Source organism: Eubalaena glacialis, chromosome 11, assembly GCF_028564815.1.
Source record: "Eubalaena glacialis isolate mEubGla1 chromosome 11, mEubGla1.1.hap2.+ XY, whole genome shotgun sequence".
NCBI classification, from domain to species: domain Eukaryota; kingdom Metazoa; phylum Chordata; class Mammalia; order Artiodactyla; family Balaenidae; genus Eubalaena; species Eubalaena glacialis.
The window spans coordinates 60,187,094-60,209,085 of NC_083726.1; the positions used below are offsets into that span (position 1 = coordinate 60,187,094).

At 38.4% G+C, this 21,992-nt stretch overlaps 2 protein-coding genes across 5 annotated transcripts in view; one reads left to right on the forward strand and one right to left on the reverse strand.

The window, feature by feature from the left end:
* RBMS2 (RNA binding motif single stranded interacting protein 2) overlaps positions 1 to 21,992 on the reverse strand; it is an 86,150-nt gene that overhangs the window by 40,155 nt on the left and 24,003 nt on the right. The window contains exons 1-3 of one of the 4 annotated variants that reach the window (XM_061206331.1): positions 17,317 to 17,547; positions 17,131 to 17,198; positions 16,120 to 16,206 (exon numbers count right to left, since the gene is read on the reverse strand). In XM_061206331.1, the coding sequence (XP_061062314.1) occupies positions 16,120 to 16,185 (66 nt within the window). In that variant the 5' untranslated portion in view covers positions 16,186 to 16,206; positions 17,131 to 17,198; positions 17,317 to 17,547. Of the gene's footprint in view, positions 1 to 16,119; positions 16,304 to 17,130; positions 17,199 to 17,316; positions 17,548 to 21,992 lie in introns of those variants that run through there. The other 3 variants (XM_061206330.1, XM_061206332.1, XM_061206333.1) reach the window with 3 other exon arrangements.
* Positions 2,440 to 3,115, forward strand: LOC133101262 (RNA-binding protein 7-like). Its single transcript, XM_061205923.1, has 2 exons — positions 2,440 to 2,599; positions 2,928 to 3,115. The coding sequence occupies exons 1-2, from the start codon at positions 2,440 to 2,442 to the stop codon at positions 3,113 to 3,115; spliced, it is 348 nt and encodes a 115-aa protein (XP_061061906.1).

A 21,992-nucleotide genomic window follows, 5' to 3' on the forward strand; every position in this document is an offset into this window, starting at 1 on the left:
GACAATCATATGCCATCAAATTGGACAACCTAGAAGAAATGAATAAATTCCTAGAAACATACAATCTACCAAGTCTTAATAATAAAAATACAGAAAATCTGAACAGACTAATAAGTAAGGAGATTGATAATCTCCAGGACTAGATGGCTTCACAAGTGAATTCTACCAAACATTTAAAGAAGAATTAACATCAATTCTTCTCAAACTCTTCCAAAAAAATGAAGAGGAGGGAACACTTCCAAACTCATTTAACGAGACCAGCATTGCCCTGAAACCAAAGCCAGATGATGACATTAAAATAAAACAACAGACCAACATCCATGACGAATATAAGTGCAAAAATTCTCAAAAAAATACTAGCAAAACAAATTCAACAGCACATTAAAAGGATCATACACCATGATCAGGTGAGACTTATCCCTGAGATGCAAGGATGGTTCAGTATACACAAATCAATAAATGGGATATAGCACATTAACAAAACAATAATTGATATTGATAATCCCAATAGATGCAGAAAAAGCAATTGACAAAATTCAACACTGTTTCATGATAAAAATACTCAATAAATTGGGTACAGAAGGAACATACCTCAACATAATAAAGGCCATATATGACATGCCCACAGCTTATATCATATTCAACAGTGAAAGTCTGAAAGCTTTTCCTTTAAGATCAAGAACAAGAAAAGAGTGAACATTCTGACCACTCCTATTCAACATAATACTAGAAATCCTAGCCAGAGCAATTAGGCAAGAAAAAGAAATAAAGGCATCCAAATTGGAAAGGAAGAAGTAAAATTGTCTGTTTGCTGATGACATGATTTTGTATACAGAAAATTCTAAAGACTCCATCAAAAAAGTGTGAGGCCTAATAAACAAGTTCCATAAAGTTTCAGGATACAGGGACTTCCCTGGTGGCACAGTGGTTAAGAATCTGCCTGCCAATGCAGGGGACACAGGTTCAAGCCCTGGTCCAGGAAGATCGCACATGCCACAGAGCAACTAAGCCCGTGTGCCACAACTACTGAGCCTGTACTCTAGAGCCTATGAGCCACAACTACTGAAGCCCGTGCACTTAGAGCCCGTGCTCTGCAACAAGAGAAGCCACTGCAATGAGAAGCCTGTGCACCTCAACGAAGAGTAGTCCCTGCTTGCCACACTAGAGAAAGCCCACGTGCAGCAACGAACACCCAATGCAGCCAAAAATTAATTAATGTTTAAAAAAAGTTTCAGGATACAAAATCGAACATACATAAGTCAGTTCCATTTCTATACACCAACAATGAAATCAGTTTTATTTCTATACACAAACTATCTGAAAGAGAAATAAAGAAAATCCATTTACAATAGCATCAAAAATAATAAAATACTTAGGAATAAAGTAAACAAGGAGGTGATAGATCTGTACATTGAAAACCACAAAACACTGCTGAAAGAAATGCAAGGAGGCACAAGTAAATGAAAAACAATGTTGTGGGTTTTTTTTACAGAAATAAAAAGTTCCATCCTAAAACTCATTTGGAATCTCAATGTACCCTGAATAGCCAAATCTTGAACAAGAAGAACAAAGCTGGAAGTCTCAAACTTTCTCATTTCAAAAATTATTACAAAGCTATAGTAATCAAAACAGTGTGGTACTGGTATAAAGACAGACATACTAACCAATGGGACACAGTAGAGAGCCAGAAATAAACCCTTGCACATATGGTCAAATGATTTGACAAGGGTGCCAAGACCACTCAATGAGAAAAGAACAGTCTTTCCAACAAATGGTATTGGAAAAACTGGATATCTACCTGCAAAAGAATGAAATTGGACCCTTACCTTACACTGTAAGGGTAAAAAATTACCCTTATACAAAAATTAACTCAAAATGGATCAAAGACCTAAACATCTTGGAAGAAAACAAAGGGGGAAAGATTCATGAGATTGGATTTGGCAATTTCTTGGATATGACACAAAAAGCACAGGTAACAAAAGAAAAAAATGGATAAATTGGACTATATCCATATTTAAAACTTCCATGCTTCAAAGGACACAATCAACAGAGTAAAAAGGCAGCCTACAGAATGTAAGAAAATATTTGCGAGCCAAAGCAAATCACACTCTCTTTGTGGGTAACCTTGAAACAAAAGTCACAGAGGAGCTCCTTTTTGAGCTTTTTCACCAGGCTGGGCCAGTAATAAAAGTGAAAATTCCAAAAGATAAGGATGGTAAACCAAAGCAGTTTGCGTTTGTGAATTTCAAACATAAAGTATCTGTTCCTTATGCCATGAATCTACTTTACGAATCAAGCTTTTTGGAAGGCCCATCAAAATTCAGATTAGATCAGGAAGTAACCATGCCTCACAGGAAGTCAGTTTGTCATATCCCCAGCATCGTGTTGGAAATTCAAGCCCTACTTCCACATCTCCTAATAGGTAAAAAAGGAGCTAAAATGACTCCATCAGCACAGATAATTCAAAGATCTTTCTCTTCTTCAGATAATTTTCAGAGACAAGCAGTGATGAACAGTGTTTTTAGACAGATGTCACATGGAGGGAAATTTGGTTCTCCATATCTGGATCAATCAGGATTTTCCCCATCAGTTCAGTCATATAATCATACTTTTTAAAAAAAATTTTTATTTATTTTTGTCTGCGTTGGGTCTTCATTGCTACGTGCGGGCTTTCTCTAGTTGTGGCGAGTAGGGGCTACTCTTCCTTGTGGTGCACGTGCTTCTCATTGCAGTGGCTTCTCTTGTTGCAGAGCACAGGCTCTAGGCACACGGGCTTTAGTAGTTGTGGCACGAGGGCTCAGCAGTTGTGGCAGACGAGCTTAGTTGCTCTGTGGCATGTGGGATCTTCCTGGACCAGGGATCGAACCCGTGTCCCCTGTATTGGCAGGTGGATTCTTAACCACTGCACCACCAGGGAAGTCCCCCACATAATCATACTTTTAACCAGTCTTCAAGCTCCCAGTGGTGCCAAGATACACCATTATCACAGAGAAAAGTCAGACAGAATTCTCATTCCTACATGGCAGATAGACATTATAGCCGTAAACAGTGTTACACCACTGATCATGGGTCTGACCATCATTACAGAGAAAACAGAGATGATTTCTTCTATTAAGACAGGAATCACGATGGCTGCAGCCATGACTATGATAACAGAAGAGTGGTAGAGAAGGAAAATGGTGCTCATCTCGACACTAACAAGTGATAAAAGGATGTTTTCATAGGGTCATTCTAGGCCCTTTTTGTTAAGTTTGTCCGGGACTGCTTTCTTAAAAAACTGTATAGAACAGCTTTACAAGTCGCCACATTTCTTTATAAAATTTTTAAAACCTAACAGCAGTCCAATACAGAAATGAGAAGAATTGTGGTTCTAGTTTTATTACATTAATAACCTTTCACCTCAGGGTTTTAAGAGGAGGAAAGGGTTTTATGCAAACGAAGGTGCCACAATTCCTAATCACTTTAGACAGTTGAGGAAGGGATGTATTATATGGATTAGTTGTATTATGGAGCAAATATTTTAATTATCTGTTATCTTTTTGTACTGCAAGAAGTTTCTTGTTAGTGAATCAGATTTTTGGTGTATATAATAGAAAACATTCAAGTTGACAGTCTTAAATGACTCAGTATTTTGTTAATAAATGAGAAAATGTAACTTCAGTGATTCATTTTACTAACATTTCAGAAAGCTTTTTGGTAAAGTTTCGGGATAAATTATATTATTTAACTTCTTAGAGAACTTAAGTGTAAGTTCTGTGACATAATCTTGAACGTTACCATAACTGAGCATACAAGTATACATCTACATGTGCTATTTCATTATAAAATTTTAGAATTTGCTCATTAAATCATGTTTGATGTATGACTGAAGCCACTTAGGAAGTTAAATATCTCTAAATGTATTTTTTTACAGTAAAAATACAGTGTTAATGTAAACCCCCTTATCCTGGAAGAAAAAAAATGTAAATGCATGGTCAGATAAAATGGTAAAATGTTTTACTGAAAGTATACTTTTTTGGGAAAAAAAATGGTTCACAAAACCTTTAAGTGCTGTCTCTATCACTCAAACTTCTAAAATTTTAACATTTTCAAAGTGCCCAAGACAAGTGCACAAGGACACATTTTATTGTTGAAATTGTATAGGTTGCTTTTTGTTTTTATTTGAACATTTGAGAATTTAGTCTTAAACACTTTCTGATTTAAAATTTTTAAAACCTTGTTTAACAAAACTTTTATGTATCAAGATACTGTTTCCGGGACTTCCCTGGTGTCATAGTGATTAAGAATCCACCTGCCAAGGCAGGGGACACGGGTTTGAGCCCTGGTCCGGGAACATCCCACATGCTGCAGAGCAACTAAGCCCGTCTGCCACAACTACTGAGCCTGTGCTCTACAGCCCGCGAGCCACAACTACTAAGCCCGTGTGCCACAACAACTGAAGCCCACACGCCTAGAGCCCATGCTCCACAACAAGAAAAGCCACTGCAATCAGAAGCCCGTGCACCGCAACGAAGAGTAGCCCCCGCTCACCGCAACTAGAGAAAGCCCGCGTGCAACAACAAAGACCCAACGCAGCCAAATATAAAAATTAATTAAATAGTTAATTTTAAAAAACAGATGCTGTTTCCTTTTCATTGTAGAACTTGTTTATAAAAATTCATTCCTAGGGACTTCCCTGGTGGCACAGTAGTTAAGAATCCGCCTGCCAATGCAGGGAACACGGGTTCAAGCCCTGGTCCAGGAAGATCCCACATGCTGCAGAGCAACTAAGCCCGTGCACCACAACAACTGAGCCTGCACTCTAGAGCCTGCGAGCCACAACTACTGAGCTCACGTGCCACAACTACTGAAGCCTGCGTGCCTAGAGCCTGTGCTCTGCAATAAGACAAGCCACCTCAATGAGAAGCCCGCACACCACAACCAAGAGTAGCCCCTGCTCGCCACAACAAGAGAAAGCCCACCACGCGCAGCAACGAAGACCCAAAGCAGCCAAAAATAAATAAATAAATAAATAAATAAATAAATAAATAATTTTAAAAGAGATTTTTAAAAAAATTCATTCCTTGAAAAAAAAAGAAATACTTGAAAATTGTATACCTGATGAGGAGTTAATAGCCAAAATATATAAAGAACTCTACAACTCAGTAACAAAAAACAAACAATCCCATTTTTAAAAATGGGCAAAGGACTTAAATTTTTTCCAAAGAAAATATACAAATGGCCAATAAGCACATGAAAAGATGCTCAACATCACTAATCATTAGACAAATGCAAATCAAAACCATAATGAAATATCCTCTCACACCCATTAGGATGGCTACCATCAAAAAAAAAACAGAAAATAACTGTTGGCAAGGATTTGGAGAAATCAGAACTTGTGCACTGTTGGTGGGAATGTAAAATGGTACAGCCGTTAAGGAAAATAATGTGGTAATTCCTCAAAAAATTAAAAATAGAATCACCATATGATCCAGCAATTCCACTTCTGGGAATATACCCAAAAGAATTGAAAGCAGAGTCTGAAGAGATATTTATACACCCATGTTCATAGCAACATTATTCACAACAGCCAAAAGATGGAAGCAACTCAAGTATCTCTCACAGATGAATGGATAAACAAAATGTGGTATATACATTCAGTGTGGGAATTCCCTGGCAGTCCAGTGGTTAAGACTCGGGCTTTCACTGCTGTGGACCCGGGTTCAATCCCTGGTTGGGGAACTAAGACCCCATAAGACATGCGGTGTGGCCAAAAAAAAAAAAAAAGTAAATACATTCAGTGTAATATTATTCAGCCTTAAAAAGCCAAGGAAATTCTGGGGCTTCCCTGGTGGTGCAGTGGTTAAGAATCCGCCTGCCAATGTAGGGGACACGGGTTCGAGCCCTGGTCCGGGAAGATCCCACATGCTGCAGAGCAACTAAGCCTGTGCGCCACAACAACTGAGCCTGCGCTCTAGAGCCCGCAAGCCACAACTACTGAGCCCATGTGCCACAACTACTAAAGCCCACGAGCCTAGAGCCCGTGCTCCACAACAAGAGAAGCCACTGCAATGAGAAGCCCCTGCACCGCAAGAAAGAGTAGCCTCTGCTTGCCGCAACTAGAGAAAGCCCGTGCACGGCAACGAAGATCCAATGTAGCCAAAAATAAATAAATAAAATAATAATTAAAGAAGAAAAAAGCAAGGAAATTCTGACATACGTTACAACATGGATGAACCTTGAGGACATTATGCTAAGTGATATAAGCCAATCACAAAAAGACAAATACTGTATGATTACACTTATATGAGGTACTTAGAGAATTCATAAAAACAGAACATAGAATAGTGGTTGCCAAAAGCTGTGGGGAGGGGAGAATGGGAAGTTGTTTAATGGTGTAGATTTTCAGTTTCACAAGATGAAAAGAGTTCTACTAGAGATTGGTTGCACAATGTAAACGTACTTAACACTATTATACTGTATACTTAAAAATGGATAAGATAGTAAATTTTATGTTACGTATATTTTACAATTAAAAATAAAAAACAAATACTAATGGGCTTCCCTGGTGGCGCAGTGGTTGAGAATCTGCCTGCCAATGCAGGGGACACGGGTTCAATCCCCGGTCCGGGAAGATCCCACATGAGGCAGAGCAACTAAGCCCGTGCACCACAACTACGGAGCCTGCGCTCTAGAGCCCAGGAGCCACAACTACTGAGCCTGCATGCCGCAACTACTGAAGCCCGCGTGCCTAGAGCCCGTGCTCTGCAACAAGAGAAGCCATCACAATGAGAAGGCCGCGCACCGCAAAGAAGAGTAGCCCCCGCTCACCGCAACTAGAGAAAGCCCGCGCGCAGCAACGAAGACCCAAAGCAGCCAAAAATAAATAAATAAAATAAATAAATTTATTAAAAAAAAACACAAATACTAAGAAAAAGAGAGTAGGATGTAATGAAGTAGAGATTCTATAGGTAGGAACTACTTTTTCAAGAAGGTGGATTATAAAAGGGATCAGAAAAATGGGACAGTAACCGGCAGGAGACATGGGATCAAGCAGGGTTTCTATTTCCCATTAGATATGGGTGATATTTAAAGCTACGAGACTAGATAAAATTATGAAGGAAGAAGTGTAGATAGAAAAGAAACAAGGACTGAGTCCTGGGGATCTCCAAGGTTTAGAGATCAGGAAAATTGGGAGGAACCAGCAAAGGAGCCTGAAGAGGAAAGGCCACAGATACTAGAGGAACAGGAGGGTATGGTGGTCTGCAAACCAAATGAAGAAAGTATTCCAAGGAATTGTGTGATCAAACGTGTCAAGTGTTGACAATAGATTAACAGTAAGATGAGGGCTACGAACTGACCACTGAAGAACATGAAAGTCATTGCAGACCTTCATAAGAGCAGTTTTGGTGGAGTGGTGGGAGTAAAAGCCTAACTAGATTAGGTTTAGGAGAAAATGAGAGGTGTGACACTATCAACAAGTAGAGAGGATGTGAGTCTACAGTAAATTTTACACTGTTGATGGAAACAAATGTGGTATACTTAGAACGCAATTTAGCATTACCTCTTTTTTAATTAATTAATTTTTTTGGGCATGCTGTGCAGCATGCAGGATCTCAGTTCCCAACCAGGGATCCAACCCGTGCCCCCTAAAGTGGAAGTGCAGAGTCCTAACCACCGGTCCGCCAGGGAATTCCCTAGCATTATCTCTTAAAGGTGAACATTCACATACCTATACCGCACAATCCCACACCTAGGTATAAACCCAAAAGAAATTCTTACACAAATGTACCACATAAATGGTAATATTCTGAGCATCAGTGTTAGGAATAGCAAAAACAAACAAGCCTGGATTAATCCAAAAGCTCACTGGCAGGAGAATGGATAAATTATGGTTTATTCACAAAATGAAATATTATACAACATGAAAAAATGAATAAAACAGCTATATACAACATGAATTAATCACGAAGATGTAATACTGAATGGAAACAAACAGAAGACTGTATTGCAATAAGACAATATAGTAGTGGCTGAGAGCATAGACTAGGAGCCAAACTATCTGGGTTCAAATCCCAGCTGGGCCATTCACTAGCAACGTGATTATTAAACTCTCTGTAGTTCATTTTTTCTCATCTGTGAAACAGGGAAACTAATAATGAAATTGTCATAAGGATTAAATGATATAATATATATAATTATACATAAAGTACTTAGAACAATGTAAACAAGCAAATTAAACATGACTTTAAACTATGGTTTTTTTTTTTAAACTATGTTTTAAAAAAGCAATAGAATAATAAATATAAAATTTAAAAGAGTGGTTACCTCTAGAAGGGAGGGAGGGAGGGGATGGGATGGGGAGAAACTCCTAAGTATATGCAATTTACAGGCAATGATTCTAGTTCTTGAGTTGGAAGATGGGCTTACAGGTGTTCCTCTTATTATTATGCTTTAGAGTTACATGTAACCTTTTGTATTATCAAATAATATATTAAAGATAATAAAAGAAAAAGTAATGGAAGGAAATAAACTGGAGACAGCTAGTATATAACTCTTGAATAAACAACACTTTCAGATAGTTTATATAAAGGGAAGAAGAGAAATGGGGCAGCAGGTGGAGGAAGAAATGGCATCAAGAAAAAGGGGTTTTTTTTGATAAAAGAAATAAGTCTATTTACATACTGATATATGATTATAAATATTAACAAATATTACCAATCCTCAGAAATAACCCAATAAAGTATATCAGTACTTTAAGATGAAGAACTCAAGGTCAGAGAGCCTAAGAAACTTGGAACTGGGTCACACATCTAATAAGTGACAAAAGCCATATTTAAATTCAGATCTAACTCCAAATTTCACAACTTTATTTTATTTTAAAATTTTTATTGGAGTCTAGTTGATTTACAATGTTGTGTTAGTTTCAGGTGTACAGCAAAGTGAATCAGTTATACATATACATATATCCACTCTTTTTTAGATTCTCTTCCCATACAGGCCATTACACAGTATCGAGTAGAGTTCCCTGTGCTATATAGTAGGTCCTTATTAGTAATCTATTTTATATACAGTGGTGTGTATATGTCAATCCCAATCTTCCAATTTATCCCTCCCTCCCACCCCCTTCGAAATTTCACAATCTGTATAGAACACAATGCTGCTTTCCTTTTCTTAATCTTAATTTAATGCCTAACATTAATTACATTTATTAGGATATATATTTTAAGTATCTATTAGATAGGCTTAAGATGCTGTATGAGGTGTTTCAGAGGATAATAAACTGAACAACACTGTCCTTACCTTTACAGAGTTTACACTACGGCAATGAAGATAAGACAATCACCTAAATGATTCCAATACAATGTAAAATTATATAAATACCACATATGAAGTACAAAATATTATGGAGGCTAAGAAAAAAAGTCCCCTTTGGGGTTAGGAGGTAGAGGGATTAGGAGAAGCTGTATAGAAGAGGTAACATTTCAGCTGAACTTCTAAAGCGTAGTTAGGGTTTTGAAAGACAGTTTTGACTGTGAGCTCTTGAATGGCCACCATCATGCCTTAGCCCCAGGTCCTAGCATTCTGGAGCTATTTAACGAATGTGGGTAGAATGAACAAATGAACAGAAAGGCCATTCCAAAAGGAAGCAACAACAACAACAACAAAAGGATCAGAGGCTGAATACTACATGAGGCACAATGACAAAAGAATCAGAGAGTAGGAGGGATATGAATATGAACAAATATATTTGGAAAGTAAGTATCAAATTACTCATCATGATTCTTTTTACATTTTGGCTCCCATATCTGCCATCTTTAAGAAAATTCTCTCAACACTACCACCATCCTCTTCCAGGCTTTATCTCATTTCTCTGCTCCCCATCCTTTTAAAATAACAATGTTATGAGATATAATTTATATACCATGTAATTAACCCATTTAAAGTATAAATTCAATGGTATTTGGATCACAGAGTTGTGCAACTATCACCATAGTCAATTTTAGAACATTTTCATTACCCCAGAAAGAAACCCAATACCCATTACCAGTCACTCCTCTTTTCCCCCCCAACCATCTCCTACTCCATCCCTAGGCAACTACTAATCTGCTTTCTGTCTCTCTGGATTTGCCTATTCTGGATATTTCATATAAATGGAAGCATCAAATACAGTTGACCCTTGACCAACACAGGTTTGCACTGCACAGGTCCACTTATATGTGGATTTTCTTCAATAGTAAATACTACAGTACAGCACAACCTGCTGTTGGTTGAATCCTAGGATGCAGAACCATGGATATAGAGGAGTCACGTATATATGGACGATCGACTATAGCTTACACATAGATTTTCCCAAGCCCCGCATTGTTCAAGGGTCAAATGTATGCGTTCTTTTGTGAGTGGCTTCTTTCACTAACATAATGTTTTCAAGGTTCATCCATTTTGTAGAATGTATCAGTACTCTATTACTTTTTTTTTTTTGGCTGTGTTGTGGCTTCGTTGCTGCGCGAGCTTTCTCTAGTTGCAGCAAGCAGGGGCTACTCTTCGTTGCTGTGCACAGCCTTCTCATTGTAGTGGCTTCTCCTGTTGCAGAGCACGGGCTCTAGGCACACAGGTTTCAGTAGTTGTGGCACGTGGGCTCAGTAGTTGTGGCTCGCGGGCTCTAGAGTGCAGGCTCAGTAGTTGTGGCGCACGGGCTTAGTTGCTCTGCAGCATGTGGGATCTTCTCGAACCTGTGTCCCCTGCATTGGCAGGCGGATTCTTAACCACTGTGCCACCAGGGAAGTCCCTCTATTACTTTATCACTGAATAAAATTCCAAAATTCCATTGTATGGGTATATATAATATTTTATTTATCCTTTCATCAGTTGATGGATATTTGGGTTGTTTCCACCTTTGGGCTATTACGTATAATGCTGCTATGAACAATCATGTACAGGTTTTTGTGTGGACGTTGTTTTAATTTCTGTTGGGTATATACCGAGGAGTGTGTTTAACCTTTTAAGGAACTGCCAAACTGTTTTTCAAAGCAGCTGCACCATTTTATATTCCCGTCAGCAGTGTATAAGGGTCCAATTACACCACACATTATTATCTGTGTTTCTGATTACAGCCATCCTTGTGGGTGTGAAGTGGTATCTCACTGTGGTTTTGATTCCTTGATGGCTAATGATGCTGAACATCTTTTCATGGCTATTTGTAGATCTTCTCTGGAGAAATATCTATTCAGACCTTTTGCCCATTTTTTAAATTGGGTTCTGCTCTTCATCTTAATCAAAGTTCTTAAAAGATTAGTCTATATATACCATTTATACTTCCTTACCTTCTTTCACTCAACAACCCACTCCAACCCTGCTTTTGCTCCCCCGCTCTGAAATTGCATGTCAAAGTCACCAACCACCTCTACACTGACAAAATCAATGACTATTCATCAGTCTTCATCTTCCAGGATTAACTCTATGGTTTGCACATCTGCATTTTAATTCCAGCTGACTTTTTTTTTTTGGCTGCACCGCGTGGAACGTGGGATCTTAGTTCCCCGATCAGGGATCGAACCCACGTCCCCTACATTGGAAGCACAGAGTCTTAACCACTGGACCACCAGGGAAGTCCCTGACTTCCTATTCTAATCTATATTTTCTTTTGTCCTGTTTCTTTTCTATATTTTTGTTTTATAATACAGCATATTTTCTTATGGGTTGAGAAATGTAAACCAACAACCAAAGGTTATATCCAGAGAACTGCAGGTAACACAACTGGCTAGAGCAGAGTCAATGTGATGAAATCATGCAGGGGAGGTGGGGAAGATAAGGAAAGGCTGGATAAATAGTGGGTATTGGGCTAAGGATTTGGACTTTGTTTAGCAGGTAATACACAGCCATTAAAGGTTTGTATATAAGAAATGCTCAGCACTAAACTGCTGGAATGTTGGAAGATTATTCTGGTAGCAGGTATAAAATTACTTGGGGTCAAGGGGTAGGGAGTGGAGAAATAGGAGACAAGGATATCATGAGGGATGTTTATTGCTGTGGTAATGAGGGCATAAGTTAGTGTAATAGAGCTAAAAAAAAAAAAAGGAGGAATCAATGGAAAGACATTACTACTAAACTTTAACCAACTGAGTTAACTTTATTACTGATAACAGAACTATTAGCTGCCCCCAGTCAAGAGACATTAGACTTTAAAAGTTCTACTAAATTTGATTTGATGGAAACTAGATGAAAATGTAGTAAACACAGAAAAATTCTCTCTCCCTGTTAGAAGTATAAACAATTCTAGTATTGCTTCCTACTTTCTTCTCTCCTGAGTAAACTCTTCCAAAAATCTCAGGTAACTCAAACTTCTTAAAGAGTGAAAGTCTGGCAGTGCCTACCAGTCAGTTCTACTCTCATCATTGCCTCCACTCCCCCCAACTCCCAGCCCCAATATGGTGTTCAATATGTTAAAATCAAGAAGAAATAGAAATTTATGCAAAATACGTTGGGGAAGGCACATTATCCCAAGTTAAACACAGTCCCTTTTCTTTTTTTCCAAAGGGAATGGTTGCTGATGCTCTGAGGAGTTAACTTATAATAACACATGCCAGGAAGATGATGTCAGGGAAGGCGTGGTTAGGTTCTTTACAAGTCTGAAATTCCTTTAGTCCCAAACACTTCCTCTTTCAATCTCACCTATACTCAAATCTCTCTACTGAGGCAACTCTTTCAAAAGTTGAAGGAAGTGTTGAGACCCTACAACTCTGATTTTTTTTTTTTAAGAACCAAGAATAATTGAAGGCCATTAAAATAGATGTGTTTTTTTTTAATGTACCATAATTTTGCAGAATCTCTCTTTGAAATCCACATTTTCCCCCTTCTGTGACTATTTTAATTCCAAAGAAAGGAAAGGATATTCAACACTACATCCTGAGAAAGAATGTGCCTTTATCAGGCATTATATATTTGCTGATTGTATGCCTATATTTACAACAGCCAAAAAAGAATAAGAAAACTGTAATTGTCCTGGGCTCCTCAGGAAACAACTTCCCTGATAAAGTATACAAATATGTTTCAAAATAAAACAATCCTACTTTTCTTTCTTGCCACATCGCAGGGCTTGCAGGATCTTAGTTCCCTGACCAGGGATTGAACCCCTGGCCATGGCAGTGAAAGCGCCGAGTCCTAACCACTGGACTGCCAGGGAAGTCCCCAGACAATCCTACTTTTTTTTTTTTTTTTTTTTTAATTATTATTTATTTATTTATTTGGCTGTGTTGGGTCTTCGTTTCTGTGTGAGGGCTTCCTCTAGCTGCGGCAAGCGGGGGCCACTCTTCATCGCGGTGCGCGGGCCTCTCACTATCGTGGCCTCTCTTGTTGCGGAGCACAGGCTCCAAACGCGCAGGCTCAGTAGTTGCGGCTCACGGGCCCAGTTGCTCCGCGGCATGTGGGATCTTCCCAGACCAGGGCTCGAACCCGCGTCCCCCGCACTGGCAGGCAGATTCTCAACCACTGCGCCACCAGGGAAGCCCGACAATCCTACTTTTTAAAGACAAATAGGACTTTCCTGGTGGCGCAGTGGTTAAGAATCTGCCTGTCAATGCAGGGGACATGGGTTCAAGCCCTGGTCCGGGAAGATCCCACATGCCACGGAGCAACTAAACCTGTGTGCCACAACTACTGAGCCCACGTGCCACAACTATTTAAGCCCGCGGGCCTAGAGCCCATGCTCCACAACAAGAGAAGCCACCCCAATGAGAAGCCCACGCACCACAAGGAAGAGTAGCCCCCGCTCGCCTCAACTAGAAAGCCCACACGCAACAAAGACCCAATGCAGACATAAATAAATAAATAATAAAGACAAGTAAATAAAACTAATGAAGTGACAACAGTAATGTACAAACAGCTTTTCAAACTGAGCTCACTGGAAATTATTTTTATTCCACCAACCAGAAGTGATGACTACAGTAAATTATGATGTAAAAATGCTCCTTAAAGAAGGCAGATCTCTGCAAATCTATTATTTCCAGATTTTGGTATAACAAAATGATGGACAATAAAAGCACATATTTATATGTACTTTTTCAGAAGTTTAGAATTTTGTTCTTTATTTCAGTTTTTTAAATGTTTCAGACAGGTCCAATAACTTTTTTACATAGACTTGTCCTACTTGAGAAACTGAGCAAATAAGCCAATGTCAAAATTAAAACTTTACTTGTCATAGAAAAAAGTCTGGTAGAATAGATAGAGCAAACTGCTACTAGTTATTTCCCTTAAGGAGTGGGATTTAGGTAAGGAACTTCAGGACATGAAGGGAAGACTTGACTTTTTATTTTATATACCTCTTTATGCTTAAATTTTAAAAATAGACATGTCTTACATTTATTACTAAAAACTAATAAGTTATTTTAAAAAGTTAACCTTCAGTATAAAAATGGACAAATTACATGAGCAGATTCACTCAAAACATTCTTCCCAAAAAATGAATGAACACATTAAGCCATACATATAAACAAAAAGACAAAGAGCAATGTAGTAATCATTTAGTTTAAATATACTCAACGCCCACAAACCTATATATATATACACAAGGAGTCATCAATATAGTCACAAAGTGATGTCATCATAACAGTGACCTGTAAGAACCCAAAGAATACTTGACAAATACACTAGTAAGTATGTATCTACCCCTACCCCAGGTTTCCTAATGTGTTTCCCAAACCTTACAAGTTATCAGAAAGAGATATGAGATTTGAATCCCAGTCCGCAATCATACCTCTTGTCCCCTACACTATCCTAGATTTAGAAGCTGGTTAAATGTTTCCTATACAACAAGGGGGAAAGGGAGTGGAGAGCTAAGAAAAGAGAATATTTTAGATAGCATCAAATACATGAAGCCGCTAATAGGGAAAAAACCAATTTCTGGAATTCATTTTACTGTATTTTAATGGGTAACCTGAGAGACTTGGAGGGAAAAAATTAGGAAGGAGATTTCATACAGTACTATACAAGATATGAAAAGAATAAAGACAGATTAGATATCTCTCTATCAAAATCATATTGATTTATGTGTGTACGTGTGTGTGTATATATATATATACATTTAAAATTGATAACAAATATGAACCCATATTTCTTAAGGATGTAACACAATGAATACCACATAAACTAACACTAGGTGTTCTGGGTCTAAACATTTACCAATGCCTTGATCAGATACTTTGTTCACCTATAACAGTCTCCCTAGGTGTATAAGAAAGCATCAGGAATTCTTACCCACTGCCCGACAATCCATCAAATGAGCAAAAGATTCTTAAATGTCTAAGGCACCTTTTTTCTTCAAAGAACAGCTATAAAATCAAGAGACGGGGTAAATGGTCTTTCTGCTACAGCATACAGTTCCTCCTAATCAGCACGGTGTGCACTGAAATGCCAAGAAACTGCCCAAGATATTCCCTGGCAATTGTGGGGATGACTGTACACCTCTCCCCAGACTGCCCCTGTGCCCAAGCATAGACTCCAGAGATCTCTGCTGAGCCTGGCTATCTGCAGAGCAGGAAGGCCCAGCTCAGCAGCAGACCCCAAAGAATCACAGAACTCTCTGCCTTAATTCCCAAGGTACATCTTCTCTTAAAACTCCTTCCCTACAGGCTGGGTGGGGTAGGGTCTCTATCTAAGCTAGAAGAGTAGACTCAGTCCTCAGATGAAGCTGTTGTGATTTCACTGACTGTATTCAGCTACCTGATAATGCTGGAGGAATGGTAGGAAGGAAGGTGGGCTGGGGGGAGAATGCAAACAGTTAATCAAAATGACAAAATAACCTTGGAGGTGGTAGGCTGGGGGCCAGGGTCTGAGGTGACATATTTTCCCTGTGAAAATTGGATACATCAGCAGGAAGTCAAACTAACTTGGTTTCACAAAGGTACAAACTTGCAAAGCTTAATTTGTTTTTAATTCCACTGCCTTCAGGCCTCACATAAGGGACTACAAATTCCTGAAACTTCAGAACCAGGTGAGAAAAGATGCCAAAAAAAGTGATGGAAAAAGAGAGGCACTGAGAGGAGAGGAATCCCGTTCCCCTCTTAAGGAGAATGTTAAAGCCAAGGACACTCCCGATCCCCAGAAAAGGAAGTAGCTGGATTCCAAAAAAGCACTTTTCCCTACCTTCTTGTTGTTCTTGTTATAGCCAAAAGTCGAAATCCCAGGCCTTGAAGTCACTGATAGCAGCATTTTCTCTTTAATGTTAGGAAGCTAAGAGACAGAAGAGGGGAAGAAGGAGAGGGAAAGGGAGAGGAAAGAGAGAGAGGGAGAGGGAGAGGGAGAGGGAGAGGGAGAGGGAGGGAAGGAGGGAGGGAGGAAGAGAAGGGAGAGGGAGAAAGGAGGGGGAGGAGAAAGGGGGAGAGAAGGAGGGGGGGAGCAAAGAATGAGCTAGGGCTGCTTGTTTACGTCACTGATAGAACTTAACCCCGAGTCTGAGTGAGGCTCTTCCACTGGGTCCTAATGCCCAAGATGTTTTTTTGGTTTTTTGTTTTTCTGTTTTCCCCCACAGGCTTAGCAGTTAAAGCAAAAGAAAAGTTCTTAGGTCTACCGCTTTCAACTCCATCACCTTTCCTATATGAACAAGTTCAGATTCCCATGAAAAAATGAGGATATTTTCTCCTTAGATCTCAGCTATAAGAAGATTCCAATCTTGATTTTAAAGGGGCCACTGGGACACTGCTTTGGAGAACATGTGAAGAAAATCACAGTACTGAGAAAGAATATGTGAGGTGAGCTCAGGACTTACCCCCCACTTTATATTTATAGTGATCTTAACACACAAAGAAAGAACAAACAGAAGAGCTCACCAAAGAGCAGAGACAAGCAAAACAGAGGATGGGAAATAACTAGTTTCAGATCCTTGGATAGTTTTACTCCTCTTGGGTTATGCTGATGGGCTGATGCCTCTTAATCCTTTTCAGATTCTCCCAGGTATGCCTTAACACTTAAGAAGGAATTTTCAAACTGGACTATGTCATGAAACTTGGTGCCTAGTGCTTTCTTTTTTCTTTCCCCCAGCTTTATTGAGATATAATTGCCTAGTGACTTCTTCAATTGTAAGCTATCTTATTTGAATCTTTATCCCACTATTTCCTAGTCTTCAAGGTCTATGAAGCTGAACAATTAGTTACTCACCCAACCTGAAATTTATGCCCAAGCTGAAGTTCACAGAGTTGGGATGTCTGCTTCAAGCTGTCTGTGAGCTGCAGAAAAAAATAAATAAATATTTTAAAAACATATGCTTCACAGAGAAGAAAAATACAAAGTTCTTAGGAAAGAAGAACATTAGAGTCAAGAAATGAACACAGTTGCAACACTCACCTCTAATACTTTCAAAGGAATGTCCTGTAGAAGGCAACTTAACAATAAAAGAAACTTGTTGGAAAACAAAAATTTAAGAATGATACCCAGTAATTTACCAATCCAGTCCAAGTAGAACAGGGATATAGAATGAAAGCCTTCAAATCACTTCTTAAGGCCCCCTCACAGCCATAGTGGATATTCTAAGTAATAAATTAACCCTGTCTGCTTTGCCACAAAAAACATTAAGCCCAAACCATCCCTTAAATGAAGTCCCAGTCTCTATTCTAGTTTTCCTGTCACCTTTTTGCTATAATAATGGGACAGACAGTACCAACAGTCTGCAGAGTAAATACACACATACCATACCCCCAATCTCTGACTTTCATTTCCAATAGGACAGGAAGTTCCTGCTCAGCTCAAGGGACACAGGAAGGGTGGGAACAGCCTCAATGTGGGAATTGCAACTGAGATTGGAAGCACAGCAGCCAAATGCAGTCAATAAATCAATAAAGGCATCTCTCAGTGATACCATATTTTTTTAAAGTCCCTTTTCTGCCCTCAGAGATTCTCATTCATGATATGCCAAGTTATCATTGCCATTTAGGTCCTTGGTTGATGTCTTCTCCCTTAGCCTAACAATGTGGTACAAAACCTTAATCTTTAAGGCCTGATTTATAATGGGATTTATAATAGCAGTCAACCTAATTTAATTTTTTAAAACTTCTAATATTCTCAACGTGTTGTGTTCTCTTACTGCGTTCCTTAACGCTCAATGATATCTTAGAACTTAAAATAGTTAAAACCGTAAGTTTTAGAGAGAAGCAGACATGAGTTCAAATCCTGACACCACTGTTAGTTACTGTTTATGTAACTTTAGGCCAAGTTACTTAACATCTCTAATTTACTCATTTCCAAAATGGAGATAATACCTACTTCATTAGCCTTTGGAATCAAATCTAAGTTCTGGTTCGGTCCTGTCACTCACAAGCTGAGTGACACTGGGAGAATTCCCTCACATCTGAACCTTACTTCTCTCATCTGTAAAATACAGTAAATAAATAGTCTCTGCTTCCTAAAATTGTAGTGAAATGAAATAAGGCAATGTATATAAAGCCCTTAGGCAGGTATCTGGCACTTGGTACACACTCAACAGATGTTAGCTCCATTTTGATTAATTACCCTACTGTCTCCCAGTGTATCCCTCTAGGTATTGTATAACCCAGATTTTATGATCTGAAGTGAACATTTCCAAAAACTAGTATCTTAGTTACATTCAAAAGATCATACTAGGACTAGGCAGGCTAAACTATATAAGTGGAAATATTGAATAAGAAATTTCAGGAATCACCCAGTCCAATTTCATTTCTCTGCCTTCTATAAGCAAACAATCCAATTATTTGGAAATTCTTTTCATAACTCCCAATCTCTTGGAAATTGGTGGACCGTCTCATCTCTAGGAAAAAAAGGAAACAAAATAGTACAGAATCAAAGTACACTAGACAAGACATCCCAGCTCCCATTTCTCTAGAGTGCTACTACTCTAAGAAATTGAAATAGATCTAGAAAAAAGGAGGATCTTCATGTATCCTGAAATTTAACACCATTTTGCCATTCTAAAAGTAGAAAGTATCAGAAGGGAGATAAAGAAGGATCCAATTAAATAAATTCTATTTTGTAAATTCTATATAAATTCCATATGTATTTACTAATACAAAAACCTGTATGTTTATACTCTGATTATAAGTTTAGGGCCATAAAAGTAAAATGACCCAGATTGGTGAACTGATGCCAAAGGTCAATTATGTCAAAGAGCACCAACAGGACTGGAAACTACATCCTTTACTCTGGTAAGTATATTTTTAAAGGAGGCTATGGAATCTTGTGGAAGTGACAGAGAAGGTAATGGAGTTCTGTGGTTATATTCAGGAAGTATATGAGAAGAGGAAGAACGCTATTTCTTCCAGTGTGTTTACTATGATCACCATCCCCCATCTGCTTTGCGCATTATATTGCTTACATTATTCCAGATTTAGTCAATGCCTCTCAAATTCTTGGTTCTCTTGAGCCCAGCACCCAAAAGTTGTTTTGAGTGGAAAAAGTAAAATAAGTTATTTGGAACATCTCTTGGAAGGAGACATTTATACCTCGGATTCAATATAGACTGATTTGTGATTTCTTCAGAAAAACTGTAACAGGGAAGAACAAATCTGACTCCATATTGGACCTGTTTCTTTTACTTTAACCTTTGTATTCTATTGCTTTTGCTATAAGTTAAGAATGTTGCCTATAGCCTGAAATATACAGGACAGCCCATTCTCAAGGCTCTGACCTTTAAAGATATAAAACTTTTCCATTCGTATAGAGGTAAAAAGTTGTAGAACAGAGAATAACATTTGTCATGTTGGAGGTTTACAGGAACAGTATGACCTGACCTACGTGGACAGATGCAAGAACAAAGGATTCTGACACGAAGAAGTTTGCAGCAACCAACCACACCCCCTCCCCTTTTAGTAAAAAAGAAGCCTAAATTCTAACTTGGGTAAGATGGTTCTTTAGGACACTAGTCCACCACTTCTCGGTCTGCTGGCTTTCTGAATAAAGTCACTATTCCTTGCCCCAACAACTTGTCTCTCGGTTTACTGGCCTGTCCTTCGGCAAGCAGCACGAGCTTGGACTCGGTAACAAAACAACACTTTTAAGTATGTGTCTCAGGTAGAGAGCAGTTGGGGTCAGATCAACCCTGACTTGTATGTTGAAAGATGACTGCATGCAACTATTGGCCCCTCTACATCAGGGTGGAGAACTCAAGGAATGTATTACCTGCAGATATGCCAGACCCTAGCTGTAGGACTAGAGCCAGGCTGATGTAGCATGTGTCTGCCAGCAGTGAGACAGGGCCAAGTTTGTTAGTGGAGCTCTGAATATGGTTCAGAGACCTGAACAAGTATATTAGGGCCAAGGGTTTTTTTTTTCCCCAGCTATTCATATTCTCTGTGGGGATTTCCCTGGCAGTCCAGTGGTTAAGACTCCGCACCTCCATTGCAGGGCGTGCGGGTTTGATCCCTGGTCAGGGAACTAAGATCGCGGCCAAAAAAATACATATATATATATTTTTTAAAATAAATATATAATATAAATATAAATACATATTTATATAAATATAAATATATGTATTTTATATATGTATATACATATACATATACATATATATATATATATATATGTATTCTCTGTGGATTATCTTTCCTCCCACTGATTAACTTTTGTGCCCAAAAGTCTAGGTCATGAAAAAAGACCAAAAAGTTCAATTTATTTAATGGTAAAGAGATGAGGTAATGCCTTAAGAAGAAGTGAAAAAAAAAAAAGTTTAACACATCAGCTTCCTTAAGTAGGAAAATTTAAGGATCTGAATCAAACAACTAGAAAAGCTTAGCCCTGTCCCCTTCGAATGTAGGATGGAATGACAAAATTGGTCTAAAACTAGAAATGGGGAAAGTTTGGCCTCTCAACTCCTTGACTTAACTCATTGGAAAACAGGGGAAAAGACAGGCAACTCTGAAGAATTATTTATCTCATACCCTGGATATCAGTGCTAATAGTATATTCTCCTCTTCTATAACAACAGATATTTCTGGCCAAAACTTACTAAAGAGAATATCCTAACAAAATTTTCAAGTAGACTTTTCCTTTGCCAGACACTAAAGAAATACAGGAATCAAATCATCTAGAATCACTGGACCAGAAAATTAGTATAATGTAGAAAGAAAAGACTAGACTGGATTCTATGCATACCCAGAATGGACTGCATTGATATTATAGTCTCCAAATGTATGTTTCCTTTACACTTGAGACATTAATTTTGTTTGGCTTCAGCTATCCCTAAAATAAATAGCTCAGATGATCCCCATAAGGGTCCACAACTGAATTGAACAATTAGAACCAAATGAAATGGCTGCTTATGTAGGTTAAATATAAATCTTTTCAAATAGTCAAATACTGGTAATTTCATATGGTTAAATCTAACACTGCAAAACGTGTGAGACTGTGGAGATGATAATGAGTCAGAATACTGATGAACTGGATAGTTCCTTTCCTTTGTCCTCTCTCATTTTCAGATTGGAAAAAAAAAAACCCAGAAAGGTAAACTCACTTGCATAAGGTCATAGGGGTCAAATATCTGACACCAGAATCCAGACTTTCTGTCTCAATTCAACATTGTTCCCATACCAATCTCATTTGACTGTAAAATTTAGAATTCTGATATATATATCTTTTGGGGTCAGAAATAACAAAGAAATAATCCTAGGATTTCAGAGGTGAAAGTTCAACAGTTTTCCTCAAATCAGCTTTTTATCTCAAGTGATAAAGCAGTGATACCTAATATTTTGGCCTATTCTTAAATTACACAATGGATGATATTTCTAGGAATAAACTTATAATGCAAACAAGAAGAAGATCTGTAGAAAACTACAGTTGTTGGGAAGTGCTGCTAATTAAGTATTCTAGATTCTACCTGAGGTTTAATTCATTATGTATTTAGAAGGTAATTTGCTTGAATTCTGCTTTCCCTCTGGGGATAATTTGTACCATACTCTGAAACTCTCAGATGAAACATAAGATTTGAATATAAGAAGTGGTTTCTAAAACATCAATATACATTATTTATAAGGTCAGTAGTCACTGGCAGGGTTTAC